The following is a 15,272-nucleotide window of genomic DNA, read 5'->3' on the forward strand; positions in this document are numbered from 1 at the left end:
ACTGTCTGATGACAGTGATGAGGTGAATTACCAGAATATTGTAGATAAACCTTTTAAAAATCCTCTAGTAGTAGGAATGATTTTGTTTGGGCCAAGTTCACTCATATGTAACAGTGGAGTTGTATCACTTGAAGCAAGCTCAAATGAAACCTTAACACAGCTCCCTGACTACTTTGAAATCCTTATTAGCATTGCCTGGTTTTACTTTAGAGACATCATGTTAAATCCTGTGCAAATACAGGGAAAGACAGCCATTCAATACAGACTTCATATTTCTTGAAAGGAAATGTCCTGGGATACATTTCACTTTCTTCCTAGGAGCTGGTGCAGTGCTGTGGTTTGCATTTAGCATGAGAACACAGTTGGTAAGACACTGATGCTTTCAGTGTTGTGGAGCAGGTCTTACCCTAAGGGAAGGACTTTCCAGTTTCCCATGTTCTGCCAGGGAGCAGGTGCACAAGGAGATGAGAGGGAGCATCCTGATGGCTGACCTGACCTGGCCAAAGGGATATTCCATACCATGGAACACATGCTCAGTAGAGAAACTGGGGCAGCTGGTCAAGAGGAGCTGATCACTGTTTGGAGGGCTGAGCATTGGTCAGCAGGTGGAGAGCAATTGCATTGTGCATAGTTTGTCTGTCTTGGGTGGAGGATTTTATTCCTTACTCTCTTGCTCTCATTTTCATTAAGATTACTGTTATTATTAATATAAATTATTTCAATTTTTTTTTTTTTCTTATTTTAACTCATGAGTTTTTCTTTTTCCTCTTTTTCTCCCAATCCCACTGGTAGAGGAGAGTGAACAAGAGGCTGCATGGTACTTAGTTGCCAGATGGAGTTAAACCATCAGGAAAAAACTAGAAGAAGTAAAGAATGGGCTCAGATATACCAATGCTCCAGGACTTTTTATGGACCAGTTGGTGTTGCAAAGTGATTTGGGGAAAAAAAAGTATTTCTTCAGGTGAAGTTGCATGAAATGCCTTATGCTTGAATTTGAAACATTAGGTATTTGAAGCCAGTGATCCTTTGAAGCAGACAGTGGTATCTAATTAGTTAACTACTAAGGCAAAGGAGGCAATATCCCAGTTGATGCAATTGGTGGCAGCAGGAGTTTGGAAATAAATATCTCTGTTTGGCAGTGGGAAGTGAAGCAGAGCTCAGATTTCTGTGGATTGCCTGGCCCCAAGCTCATGTCTCAGAGCTCACATTTCTGTGGTAAAATTAAATCTCAGTTTAAGATCTATGATTCAGTGCAGCTAGTTACTAAAAATCATCTGACCTCCCTGGGTTGTGAATATTTTGAGTTGACCCACATGGAGCTCTTGCTAAGATCTTGATAGAACCCAGCTCTGATGGGGTATTTCCACAAAAGCTTATTAGAATTGTGCTAAAACAGAGACACTTTAAAGCAGTAATTGTCATCCTAGCTAGAAACCAGAAACACAGTGGCATATGAAAGCAATGAACAAACAGAAACCCCAAAACTCAAAAAACCTCAGCTGAGCAGAATATGGGGAACAGCCATTCATGGATTTGTAATACATTTTGTACTGGGTTCACTCAGACTGCCTCTTTAAAGATGCTGCATTCCTGGTTGTGGCTGAACCAGGCTACTGACAGAGCCAGTGGAGAAGTGAGCGCTCCCTGCAGAAGGCAGCCAGCTCCCTTCTGCCCAGAGCTGCTGTGTGCAACAGTCCTGTCCCTAATGGCACCAGTGCAGGTGGTTTTCCAATGCTCAATGAGATGTCTCTGGTATTAATGCATTCAAGTGGATTGTCTCCTTGTATCTATGACCATCCCACTTTGTGTGTGCATGTTTAGGATTCACAGTCTCTTTGAAACAAGATCCTCAATACCAAACCAAAGTCAGCATGACAGATGGTAGCAAAGTTGGCTGTCCTGAGTCTATTCTGTGCATTGCTAAAAAGGCTTGTTTGTCATGTGCACCCTACCATGCCCTGGAGGTATCAGCATTTTGTCATTTGACTTACTTCCCATCCTTTTTTTCCTACCCTGAGATTCTGTCTCGCTATCCTTATATCACCTCTATCAGTAGACAGTGTTGTTTCTCAGGCCAAGCGGATTTCTGGTTCCATTCAGATACAGCTTCAGGAGCTCCATACCTACTGTCTCACGGGCAACATCAACACACCCTCATAAATCTGCCAACAGGTCTGTGTGTGAGTAAGCTCAGCAGTGGACACACAACAGCATCCCCAGAGAGAGCCCTGGAATTAAAGTGGCAGCTTGCTCCTGCATTGCTGGCGGAGCATGCTGCACAGACCGCATGCTTAGCACTCCCAAAGCGCCACCTTCTCAGCTTAAAGCGCTGCCTTGCGTCGCCAGGGACGGCAAGGAGAAAGAAGCACTGTCCTTCCTATTTAGCAAGAGCACCCTTGTGTTCTCAGCAGCTTTGTTCATGTCCATCCCTAAGGAAGTGCAGTCCAGCCCATCCGCCCTGGGGTGGCTGCGCAGGCTGCGCTGTTACACAACAGCAGGGCCTGGCTTAAAGAAAGGTTTGCTTATGCCATGATGAGCAAGCGGGAAAGGTCTCTCTGCTGCTAGCTTGATAAAAAGAAAAGAAAAAGTAAATGATTATCAATAAAGTGTGTTTGATTAGGTGTCACTGAGAGAAAGAAAATGCCATTTCATGTCACTTTTTAGAAAGCACAAGGTGTGTAACTTTTGGGGATCGTTTTGCTCTTGACTAATCTTCAGATTCAATATTAAAATCTCAAACTTCCCAAAGGAAAGAGATTCTGCATCTTTTAATGAAAGATAAAACAACAATATAAACATACACAAATTTACAGAGAAAGGATCAACTTTAATACATCTGGAGTAAAAGGTGTTCTTTTTTTAAATATGGTATAAAAATAAATGCAAGAAACATTAACAGAGAATATACAGACAACAGACAAAGACACAGGCTTTCTTTCTCAATGTGAATACATCAGTGAAATGAAACCTTCTGTGCTAATTTATTGTGCAATAAATGTGATGCCATATGTATATTTATTAATATATGCATTTTTTACATTTCTTCCAGTTTTTGATTGACGTATTTTTTTAATAAACTGTGCCTAGCAGAAGCTTTTTTTTCACTGTACTTGAGCTTGCAGAAAATAAAAAGACACAGATCCAGCTTGATATGAAGGAGGAAGTGAGCAGACAGTTTTCGAAATGGAGGCATCGAAAGGCTAGAGAGTCCCTCGGAGTCTGTAATGCCTTAGTATACACAAAAGAAAACAAGTCAGGTCCTTGCTCATGCAACATCTTGTTCTACTGTCCTCTGAGTCAGGCAATCAGTGAGCTACAAAGTATGTATAATGATTTGAGTCTGCTTCCATGCTACAAGGTGATCCTTTTAGTAGGACTGCACTAGACTGGTTAACCTCTTTGATGTGAGCGATTTCCCCTGAGGAAAAGATAAAAACAAAAAACAAAAACAGAAAACAGAGGCATGATCACCGCAAACCTGTTCATCAGCAACCACTCAGTGTTGCCACATCACTCTCAAATAACTAGGGGCACCAACTGGAGTCTGTCAAATCTTAAACCACAGGAAGCCCTTACACTTAAACACCTGCACTGCCAGCCAGCCAGATTGTTTCACAGAACAAGCCAGCAAATTTAAAGGCCATTTTTGAACAAGATTGGTTTTGGCTGATGAGAAACTGATGTTGAAGTTTTTGCTGTCAGTCACACCCAGAACTTGAAGGCTACCACAAGCAGGAGTGCATTGTGCTTGCTGCAAAGATGAATGTGCAAACTGCAGTAGTTCTGTCACAGAGGACAAAAAAGCTACTTTAGAGTTAAGGTAAGAAAGTAAGAGGCAGATTGCATATATAGCTGTAGGAAAACAGCTCTTCCAGGAACACAGTTACAGGTTGGTTGAGACCATATTTACTATTTATGAGGAACATTGGTCAGGTATATTACATGTGACTGCATAACACTGCTTTGAAGGTGTTGGATTTCCATATTGTTGTTTTCCTCATCATTCCTCCTGTTGCAAGGATGTGGTTTCAATTGTTTAGCAAGTTCTTTTAATAAGGTGTTAATGACTGTCCCACAAGAGCTAGGTCTACAGCATAAAGCAGATGGTGTAAGGTATGTCACTCTGGTATATTTCAGGCAAATTTGAGCTTCATCTGAGCCAGACAGAAACCACAGAACAGGAACTAGCTCTCCTATGGCCACATAAAAGGAGTTGGCTCTCCAAGTGCCATCCTACTGTGGCTCTGACCCAACAGAGGCAGAGCTGGCACAGCAAGCTGACATCACAGGCATACCCTGACAATGTAACACATATATATCATAAAACATTAAATAGAAAATGGCTCTAACTCGCCAGTTAGATATTTAATACTTACATTTAATATATTGTTCATTTTAAGTGCCCAATTTAGAAACATCAAACTGGTTTCAAGGAGAATACAATAAAAAATACTGTAACTATGGAGAGATGCTTCATTTTCGGCAGTAAATGAACATATTCTGCCATATCAATAAGTTGTTAAGCCATCTGCAGTATTATAACTCAGTGGAATTACACAATTTATTGTCCATTGTCATTATCAATTAAATTTAAGCTCACAGGGATCTGTAAGTTGGTCTTGAGCATTCGCTCAAATGCAATATATCAGAGTGGGTCTCCATAAAAGGAAGAATAACTATTTTTATTCTTTGTACTGTGAAATACAAGTTGAACAAATTAGGATGAATACTTCCCCTACAACATAATTTGAAAGGGAGCTCATGATTTGCACTGTTGGGTTAGACTGGTCATCCATCAGGTTCCCCATATCACCTGACAGTATTATTACCTACTTCTTTGAAAGATGGAAAGTCTCCTTCCTGGCGCTCTGTCTTCTCTGAATCTGCCATTTTCTATGTATATTAAATTCACACCTTCTGGATACTTTCTAACCCTTAAATTATGTTTTCCTCTAATGCAGCAGGTAAGTTGTTGTAGTAAGACATCTTTTCTTTTTAAATAGCCAAAAGAGCCTCAACAGCAGTGTGGCCTTGGAACACAATTCAAAACATTAAAAGCATTTCTGAGATTAATGTTTTGTTTGACAATTTCATTAGACAATTCAGGACTTTTGGTGCTAGACATCATCTCAGAAAATATTGAACATATGCTTATCGTTGCCTTTCATTAGGTTATTTGCACTTAAGTTAATGGGTGTACAAGTCTGGCTACTTTCTGTAAACCTCTATGAGTTCCCTTTAGTACTGAACTGCATAATCCACTTAATTAAAACAATAAAACCAGGAGTTCTCAATTAAAATTTGCTCAAAACTACACTGGAAAGCTGCATAAACGCCTGTTGTGGTATAATCTGTGAAATAATTTTTTATTATTATTTGCAACAACTACTTAAAAGTTTCAAAATTTCTGGAATTTCTAGATGGATCATAAACAAATTCTAGCATCTCAGGAATGAATTATGTTATCACATAAAATAGGAAGTCCTGACATAAAATCAGACCAAAAAGTAATTATTAGTTGATCTGATTTGTGTGATTGTTTTCTACATTTTGTTTGAATTTTCTCCTAGAGACACAGTGAGATGTCATGACAATTTTTTTTCTGTGTTCCACATAACTCGATCCCTGGATATCAACTCTCATCATCAACTCTCTGGATGATGGCCCCTTCCTTCAACTCCCCTCCCTGCCTCAGAGAAACCTGCATCTGAACAACAACAACAACAACAACAACAAATGTTTTTTTTCCACACCTTAGTAGTTCTAATTTATCACAAAGTTGGAAAAGTGACAGCTTAGAAGATACACCCTCCTTAAGAGATCTTCTTAAATGCTTATCTGAATCATATTAGATTCTCTGATTAAGAAAATAAGCTTTTAATACACAGTCCCAGATACAAAATTATCACATCTTCTTATTAGATCTGCAGGGACTTGTTATTTTCCACTCTACAAAATATTCCTTTCAAACTCTGTTCCAGAGTATACTTTTACTTTTGCTCTCTGTGGTAGAGTTTCATAATTACTGCTTCTAGGAGATTTCCAGATTTACTTAATTTACAGACTGATGTAAGGATCATCCATTGTGGGTAATTATTTGAGAGCTGAGCCTAACTATTTATTTCAGATACAATGTTAACAGCATTTCTATAAACCAGATTTTGATTTGGGAACCTGCATCTAACATGGCAGTTTTCAGAGTTGTAGCATAGGAAGATGTTTCCTGTGCTAATGAGAATAAAGAAAATTGGGGAAGGGACAAATCAGAAGTAGTAAATATTTATCTGAATAATGAAAAGGAGATCCTTAATATTTTCAATGTATTCTTGCCATCAACATTTAGAAGCATATGGCTAAATTATAAGGATTATTAGGATGTTTTTGGCTATATTCGTGCACTTTGGACATAAAAACTGCAACAATTTAAGAATTTTACTAATAAAATGGAACCCTGCACACATACCCTGACAAGGGAGTCAGAGTATGAGAAGGCAGCACAGCAGCTGGAGTGAAGAAGTACATCTAAAAGTACCAAATTAATTGGCCTCAGCATTCAGTCCCTATTTGAACACACTAACTGCTTGACACGGAGTTTTCAGCTTCACTTCTAGTGAATTTAAGGGGCAAAATTGTAAAGCTGTGTACAGATGCTGCTAAATACAGTTGTGCTGACTGACCCATTTATGTAGCATGACACTAACACCTCAAATGATACAAGAAAAAAGTCAGCAACAACCTCCTTACGTATGTGGCTTAAAATAAATCAATATGACATGTCTACAGGTGTTGGAGTTGAAATGTATGGTAGAGAAAGATCATATCTTTTCCTTTTAGATGATCTTCCTTTCTGCTATGCAACCTGAACTATTCCTTCTTCATGCTTCTTTATTGCCAGTGCAGGTGCTACTCCTCAGGACCTATACTGGTAGCACTAGAAAAAAGAATTCCATGCATCTGATGGAGAAGGAGAGGTGGAATCTCACTGTGAGCAAAATGAGATGTGGAGCGAGAAGCAGCCCTCCTTGGTCTCAGTTCCCCATCTGCTCAGGTGTGAAACACCTGCAGCACACTCCCAACTCAGCCAGATCAGTAGGGAAAGCTTCCAAGTGACATTGCATGGCACTACAGACAGAGCTGGGGGGCAAAGAGCCCCTGACAGCAGCACATCTGGAGAGGCATGGGAGAAGCAGCAGTAAATCCTTTTCCATGGTGAGGCAACCCTTGCTCTACTAGCAGAAGGGAATTGCTTCAGCACTGCTCTGGGGTTCAGAATTCTGCTTCAGCTTCCAGAGGATGCTGCTGCCAGCCATCTGTGCAGGTGTATTTCTCTTTCAGATGATAGGAAGGGGATAAGGCTGGTATTTACTGAATTTGGGGAACAAGTTGTCAGCACAGCTGCAGTGCTAAGTGGTTACATGTGCAGGGAAATCCTTCTGCCTCTGGCTGAGATTTGCAGCCCTTTGTTCCTTTCTCATTAGGGCCAAACTGTTTCCTGCAATGATCTGAAGCAGGAGGCAGTGGCTGAACAAATGCTTTCCTGTTTTGGCTCCCTCCAAATCCAGTGACATCCATTTCTTTCTCCTTTTGCACTTTGCATTTACTGATGAGCTGCTCTCATTTGTGATTAAGCTAAAACCTCTTGCCAGATGGGCTAGTTTGAATTTGAATAACCATCTGAAATGCAGGTTTCCAAGGAACTGATGCACAAGAAAAATATTTTTTTAGTATGTTTGTCCTGGTCCTGACTCCTCAAGTTTCCATACCTCTCTGCAGTTCTCATTCCTTCAAATAGCCTAAGAATCAGGTACATTTTTGTCAGCTGGAAAATGGCAGACTCTAGCCCAGTACCTGGCCAGTCTGTGCTGGCTCCTCACTTGGATGATCCTGGCTGTGTAAGTGTTACTCCTAAGCTCCTCTCTTCCAGCACAGAGCAGCTTAGCTCCACTCACTGCAGAACACCACAAGGATGCCATTCCTCATTGGCATGTGCTTTACCTCTGTGGGCACAGCTCTTAAAAAAACTCCTTAAACTAGGGGTTCTTACAAATTAGTAGGCCAAAATAAAAATTTAAATTTATTTGTTCTTTTTATTCAAATACAAATAAGACATCTCTTCCTGAAATGGAGAAGGCCTTCATAACTACAATTAATTATTATTTTCATTCATGTTTTGTATTTATAAAATAAGTAGCTTTGTGATTTATATTTTTTCTAACTAACTGGGTTTTTGTTTAAATTTTGGAAACAACCTGTAAGTAAATTCAAAATGAGATTCCAGAGCTGAAACTGCATTGAATTTCTTGGATAATGAAATACTTGAGAAAAATCTAGCCCTTGGCAGGGTTTCAGGACTAGATGAAATTTTGGTCTGGCACAGTAGGGCACACAAGTTTTACCTATTCATATAGTAAAATTTCTTGATTAACAGATTAAATTGATTGTTTATGTGCTTTGTTCCTCTATAAAAGTGATAGATTTTAACATGAAAAGAGATTACACTTGTTTAAACATCTAGAAAGTCTATGACCTACTGATAAAAACAGAGGAAGCTGCTTTTATGAGTTTTCATTCCCATCTCTAGGCAGTAATTCACAATGTCACGTTAAGTGACATTGGATTGAAACTCAGTGAAAATGTGTCTGTTCAATGGCCTTTGCATGTCAAATCTCATGCATGAAATGGTCTGTTGTTACTGGTTTGGAGGGGGGAAAAATATCAAAGGACTCTGGTCAGCAGGTTCTTCCAGGTAAGTGGGAGAAGACAGCTGGAAAGGATACAGGTAATATAAGATATAATGGTTTCAAACTCAGAATTATTAAATGGGGTCTTGTTTATGAGGTTATGACTGGAGATAATTAGAGTTTGATAGCTTTCTAATTTAATATATGAACTGAACTTGGTCTGTTTTGTACTGGCTGTATTTCCCTAGGGCCTCACAAACATACAAGCACCTCTTTATTTTTATGTGTTGTGTATAACTGTGCAGTGACAGATGAAATGCTAGCACTGATGGTGGTGCCTGGAGTCATGGCACCAAGGCATGAGGATGGAGTGGGGCTCCCCCCACAGCTCTAGGGAGGGAGGCTACCCCTTCTTGCCTCACTAACTTAGTTCCTGGTGGGACAATAAAATTTGCATGGGGTGGAAATTAAATTAACTCATTCCCCCTGTAAAGCAGGACCCTCTGTCTTGAGGGTTCCAGACCAGTAATCACAGCTAAGCCTCAGGCTGGGGCTCTAGTCCTGCTCTGTCTGCCACTGTCATAAGTCCTGCATGCACATGAGAAATTACAGACAAAATTGCTCCCTTAAGAACCTCTTTGCCCCCATCAACATTTCCAGTGTATATTCACCTACTTCCCACCCCTGTGATTTAGATATTAGCACTTGAGGTAAATTTGCTGAGCTTTTTAATTTTTCATTTTAAATTTTTTAAATATTTTTTCCCCATGTGAATTCTTCAAAAGAATTTGAGTTTTTAAATGCCACAGAAACTGCTGATTTTGGCCTCTCTACTGCTTTAGCATGCAATGAGATCCTCCAGCTCCATCCCTTAGATCTTTCACTTCCCTAGCCCCTTGGGGAGCTGCAGGGGACTGGACTTTTATCAGTCTCAAAGAGAAAGCTGAGGTGCTGAGCTAGGCAGGGGGGGAGCCCAGAGCAGTGTCACTGCTCTCTGTCCTGTGACTCAAAGCTGTGACACTCATGGCTGCCCATGTCACAGCACTTATCTGATGGCTTCATCCCAGTAGCGCTGCAGGGTCTGGGCTCTGTATTTTCACAGTACCCAAGAGTGTAAGTGAGGCAGGCTAAGGATAGCTGGGGTTACTACTCAGATACAAACTACAAAGTGTTCAGTAATAAATATTACATGTAGCAAATGCCAGCTTGCTATGACTTCTGTGTATTTTATGTGAATGCAGATTTGTTTCTAAGGCTAACCATATTTTCTGCTGTAGACTGCTGAAGGCATTAGCAATTTTGCACTATAAAATCTACAGAGCAGCTAATTAGGCAGTTTTTAAACTGAGCATTTAGACCTTTCATGAACTGCACCAGCTTACTGAAAATTTTCTGGAAAGAAAACCCTTCAATGTCAAAGAAATGCAGAGCTGAGGCTAATGTATAGCTCCACTTCTATTTTTTCTCCATCAGACTCATGACTCATTATAATAGGTTATTTCCATGCAATTCATGAAATAGAACAGAGTAATGGCCCTCTACAAAGTTTCAAAAATTTCTAGTTTAACAAATGCTTTCTGTAGCAAGTGTAACCCAATTTCGTTTAACATTGATCAGGAGCCTCCTAGAGTCAACAAATCAGATAATGAATTACAAGTCCATCTGTTCAGATTGAGTCCCTAGACACAGCCAAGGTTACTGTGTTTTTATTAAACACTTCACATGGAAGAAAATTAGGTCTGATTTAGTTTAATACAAATATATTGATATAATATAAATACATTTGATATAACTGAGGAAAAAAAATCCAGTGAAAATTAGTCTTAATATTGCAAACATCAGAGAAAAGAAACTGTAATTTTCATCTCAAAAAATCAGAGATGATAGCATTTATCCAGGTTGCAGAAGACCCTTTTCACACCTATCTTCTGTATTAATCAGTAGACCAGATCTATTCCACAGTCCCTCACTTCACAGCTGATCAAGTTAATCAGTACCCTGTAGAATATCCTGAGAAATGTTTCCCTCATCTCTGCTGTTTGGAACCACTGTACCAAGATAGATAATTACATATTATAAACTCATCACAACCAAGAACAAGAGTGGAAGAACAAGGATGTCTGGTGGAAAGAGGTCCTGAGGAAGTGGTTGACATGAATTCAGTCATCTTGGAAAAAAAGGTTTGCATTTGAGCATCCTGATATTCTGGATTAATTTGCCAGCCTGAGAGCTGTCAGTCTAATAGAGATTACAGATCTAGCAGTGACATGTTTTTCTTTCATACCTCACCCGACTTGACAGACTCCACCCAGGTTAACAGGCAATAGTTGGAAAAAAGCAAAACCACAGATTTTATTCCAGAGTTTGCTCTGTGAAAAAGTAAAAAAAAAAAAAATCCCCCTCTTCTACTAAACTACTAATGTCCGGAAATCCTCTTTTCCATTTCTAGTTCATAGCTGGTTTATTGGGCCTGCCTTGCACCTCTGGCATGCTGCTATTCTGGTACTTCTGCCCTGAGATTAGCAGGAATAAAATTGGGCATGGCTGCAGGGCACAATGCTCCCATGTTTGTGCCCAGAACTGCTGGTTTATCTGTAAGGCTGCTCTGGGAGGGATTTCAGCATCTCCCAGTCGTGTCTTCCCATTTTCCCCTTCTGCACTGTACTCCCAACCCCTCTACCTGCAGCTTGCCATTCCCCCCTCATGGCCACCTGTTTGCACAGTGTTTACCACAGCCAATTCCTGACCCCTGGGCTGCTCAAAATGCCATGAATAAATGCAGCATTGCAGCTTGCCAGGCACTGTGACTGGGAAAAAGTCTGGCTCGCAGAGGCCTGTATGTGTTACCCACTCTATGCACTCTCTTTTACAGACTTTTTATTAATATGGAACTTCCTACTGAATTGTAATGGAATTATCATGTAGAGTGCTACCATGTACAATGTTGTTTTATAGATCCAACCTGTTTAGACAACACACAAATCACACTGCAACATGCTACGGCAACACCACCATGCAAAACACAGGGGTTTTTGTTTCAAACATTGGGATAGTTTCCTTTGTAGCTGTTTATTTACTTTTAGTGTCCTTTACTGACTTTGTCCCATTGAATCCAAATTTCTTCCTGATTACAGTGGATTCAAAGTATATTACAGGAAGCCTTTACCTATAAGAAAGTAGTTAAAGAATTACTGTTTTGTTTTTAAAAGTGAGATATTCCCACAGCCTCACAAAACTTTCACAGTGTTTTTTTTTCTTTTTTTGATTACTGAAAAGTATATATGTATTTTTTAAATACTTGAGGCAACCCTCTTGAGCCTCATTACAGGGGAGACAGTTTCTGACAACTGCTTCTCCTTCCCTAGAAACTGACAAAACAAAAACCATGATCTTTGCTGAAAGCTCTCATTTTGTCCATTTCAACACACACAGCTCCACTAACCAGGTCACAGAAAAAGCCACTGACGCACACACACGCACACACACGGAGCAGCGTCACCTGCACGATTCAACAGACAATGCAGACAAACTCGAGTATAATCCAAGATCTTTCTACCTCTTTTCATAACAGGTTAGTGCTCGCCCTCAGTGTTGGTGTACAGTTTTTATGGCATGGAAAAATAGGGATGTTTCTGCCCTACAAAAATAAATGCGTTGAATTCTTTAGTTGGAGCTTTCACAATGTAAAAGGAAAAAAAAAATCCCAAAGAAACTGGATAAGTAAAAAGAATCCCAAGTATCACGAAATCAGTGGATCTTCTGGCAGGTGGCAAAAGAATGCTCAGACAAAATCTACCAGCCTTAATTTTTTTTGCCTTTGAGAAATAGCTTTTGAAAGTTATACATTGAAAAGAAAAAAAATCAGTTCTTTTAGTCCATTATGAAAAGGAATCCAAATCAAACCCTTGCACATAAACAGCATGAATTCTTTGGTCCTGTAGAAGCTGTTAGACATTAAGGAAGATGGGAAAATTATTATTGTTTTTTTCCCTGTGCCCAATTGAAAAAATGGGGACAAGTTCTTTTTTAGTAAAATTAAAAGAAGACAGAATAGAAATCCAATGTATTCAAGTGTTTTAGACCTAGTATTTTAGAAGGCACCAGAAAAAGAAACAACATCAAGCATGTTTTCACAGATTCTTTACTAAAATTATAGGGGGGAAAAAGTGACTAATTTCATGCTTCCTAATGCAAAAAGCATGGCTCCCAAAGGTCCATTCCTCCATGTGTGACTACTGAGATCAGTGGGAAAGGGACTAGGGAGGAGGGGTTGTAATGAAAGCACATTATAAAGCTGTCATTCCCAGGAAAATTCACAAGCTGTGATGAATACACTTTTAACCACCAAGTTAGAGCAGCAAAAGGGAAAGTAGGGATCAGTGAGGGGAAGGGAAGAAGGATGTCCCATCAGGCTTACTAGTCTTCCGAGGCAACAAACTTACCACATTGCGTGTGAATTTCTCAAAAGATGTTCGACGATCCAGAGTGTTTTCCAACTTAAATTTGAAATAAATAAAACAAAAGAAACAAAAAGAAAAAGGAGGGGGAAAAGAAAAGCAAGAACAATGGAATAGAAAAGGAGGTTTGATGTAACAATGGACTGCAAAACAAAGTTTGTATAAATCAGGAAGCAAACACAGGTATGAGGCTGTAATGGGACTTGGCAAAACAGGGGATGGGCAAAACAGATACAGTACTAGACAAAAATAATTTTTCAGGGGGATCAAACTGGTTTGAATTTAAAGAAAAACTGAAAGTAAAAAGAAATAATGAAGTGCACATCTTGTGTTAATGAACTGACATTCACAAACTTAAGGACTTCACACGGACAGTTGAAGCTTTCTGGTATTTTCAACATCTCTCTCTATATTGGATCTTCAGAAATCAACGTTTGAACAAAAAACAAAATCACACAGTACTTTCATATAATTTTAGGTCGTCATTATTAACAATAGAATGCTAGGTGTTAATAACTACCTCGTTCCAGTAACAATCGGGGCCCCGATTTTGCAAGGCACAGGGCTCCCAGCTGATTCTAGGAGATTACTGTTTAGAGCCCACTAATAGAATTATTTATCATCATGGAAATCTGCATTGTACAAGCTGCTCCACATACTCTGGGCTGTGGCTATTCAGAACCCATTCCATAACTGGACTTTTCTAAGGAAATATTACATGCCAAGACATGAACCTCTGTTTGCCAAAATATGACATGATCAGTCTTTCAAGTCAGATTCCTACCCTACTCAAAACTATTCATGTAGTAATAGGGAAAGAAACAAAATTGAGAAGCCCCTATATTTATAGTTGAAGTTAGAAGTTATTCATATGAATAAGATTGTTTCTAAACACATTCTGTAGCTTTCATAGGTGGAATAAAGAGAACAACAATTATTACATAAGCAAACTTGCAAACATGAAAGACTATTCTTCTGGGATTTTATTTTATTTTTTTTAATGTATTTGTAAAGCACTTTGCAATTTAAGGTGCTTCATAACAGAGAAAACAGTACAATATGGGATGTAAAAATAAAAATAAGTTTTGCTAGATTAACTTATTGAAACATGCCCGCATGCAGGATATATACACATATATGTATATTGAACTCCTGTGTGTATGTGACCCTCCAAAAACGCCAAGCTGGTCACCTACCAGATATCCAGTTGCACTGGCACAGGGGAGAGAAGACTGAGTATTGTTGCAAACATAACCACTGCTTTGCACAGTGGCAAGACAAAGGCAAGATGGACCAATACCTTTTTCTTGGCCTGTAGCAGCTCCTGGTAGGCACTGGATCGTATAAAACGAGGATAAGAATCACTTTTCATCAGTTTGTAAATGTGCTCCTGAAAAGGAAAGGAGGAGCTGTTACTGCCATAGAAGAGGACACATGTCAAATGGGAGGCAGCCCCATGTTTTGGACGTGGAATGGACACCAGTAGCACTACTAGGAACAGGAAGTATTATAGGATAGCAGGTTTCAGCTCTGAAGCTAAGGCTGAACTGCTTTCTATTCTTAAAGCTGAAATTCCACCCATTTCTTTTGTATAATTACACAACACACCTTTCTTTAATTTATTGACCAAATTTGCCAGTACAAATTAATTTTCTAAGAATTGATAACTGAGTCCTAGCTTCAGGTCCAACTTCAAACTTCCCTTATATTAGTTAGTTTAGCTAAGTGATGAAATTAAGAGCTGTGGTTCTCCTCAGATTTTTTGAATTAGTTTCTGGAGATACTCTTGTGATTTCAGAGTCAAAGAAGAGGTACCAGGTTTTCAATTCAGCACCACAATTAATGCTTAGGTTAGTGAGGATTTCCACTGGCAACACTTGACAACCTCTTTGACAGGTGTTTAGTCTGCTCTCCAGTTAACACTATAAAAAGGAAAATACATATGTAATTTGAAAAACAGTTCCAGGCTAATTTAATTTTCAAGATATTAGTTCTTCAGAGGCATATCAATATTTGTAAACCCTTATTCAGAAAATAAATTACAAGAGCAGCTTAAAAAACTCAATTTTGAAATGTTCTAAATTCTGAAAAAGATGAAAAACAAAAAGTCTGTGATGTAGAACGCTTGATAATT

The 15,272-nt window shown here is 39.2% G+C and overlaps 1 protein-coding gene across 3 annotated transcripts in view; it reads right to left on the bottom strand.

The window, feature by feature from the left end:
• Positions 1-2,806: 2,806 nt before the first annotated feature.
• The window catches only part of RGS7 (regulator of G protein signaling 7), a 238,913-nt gene continuing 226,447 nt past the window's right edge, over positions 2,807-15,272 (bottom strand). For 2 of the 3 annotated variants that reach the window (XM_050972431.1, XM_050972430.1), the window contains one exon: positions 2,807-14,528. In XM_050972431.1, coding sequence (XP_050828388.1) covers positions 14,331-14,528 — 198 coding nt within the window. In that variant the 3' untranslated portion in view covers positions 2,807-14,330. The remainder of the gene's footprint in view (positions 14,529-15,272) is intronic. The other variant, XM_050972432.1, reaches the window with a different exon arrangement.

This window comes from Serinus canaria, chromosome 3 (assembly GCF_022539315.1).
Source record: "Serinus canaria isolate serCan28SL12 chromosome 3, serCan2020, whole genome shotgun sequence".
Classification (NCBI taxonomy): domain Eukaryota; kingdom Metazoa; phylum Chordata; class Aves; order Passeriformes; family Fringillidae; genus Serinus; species Serinus canaria.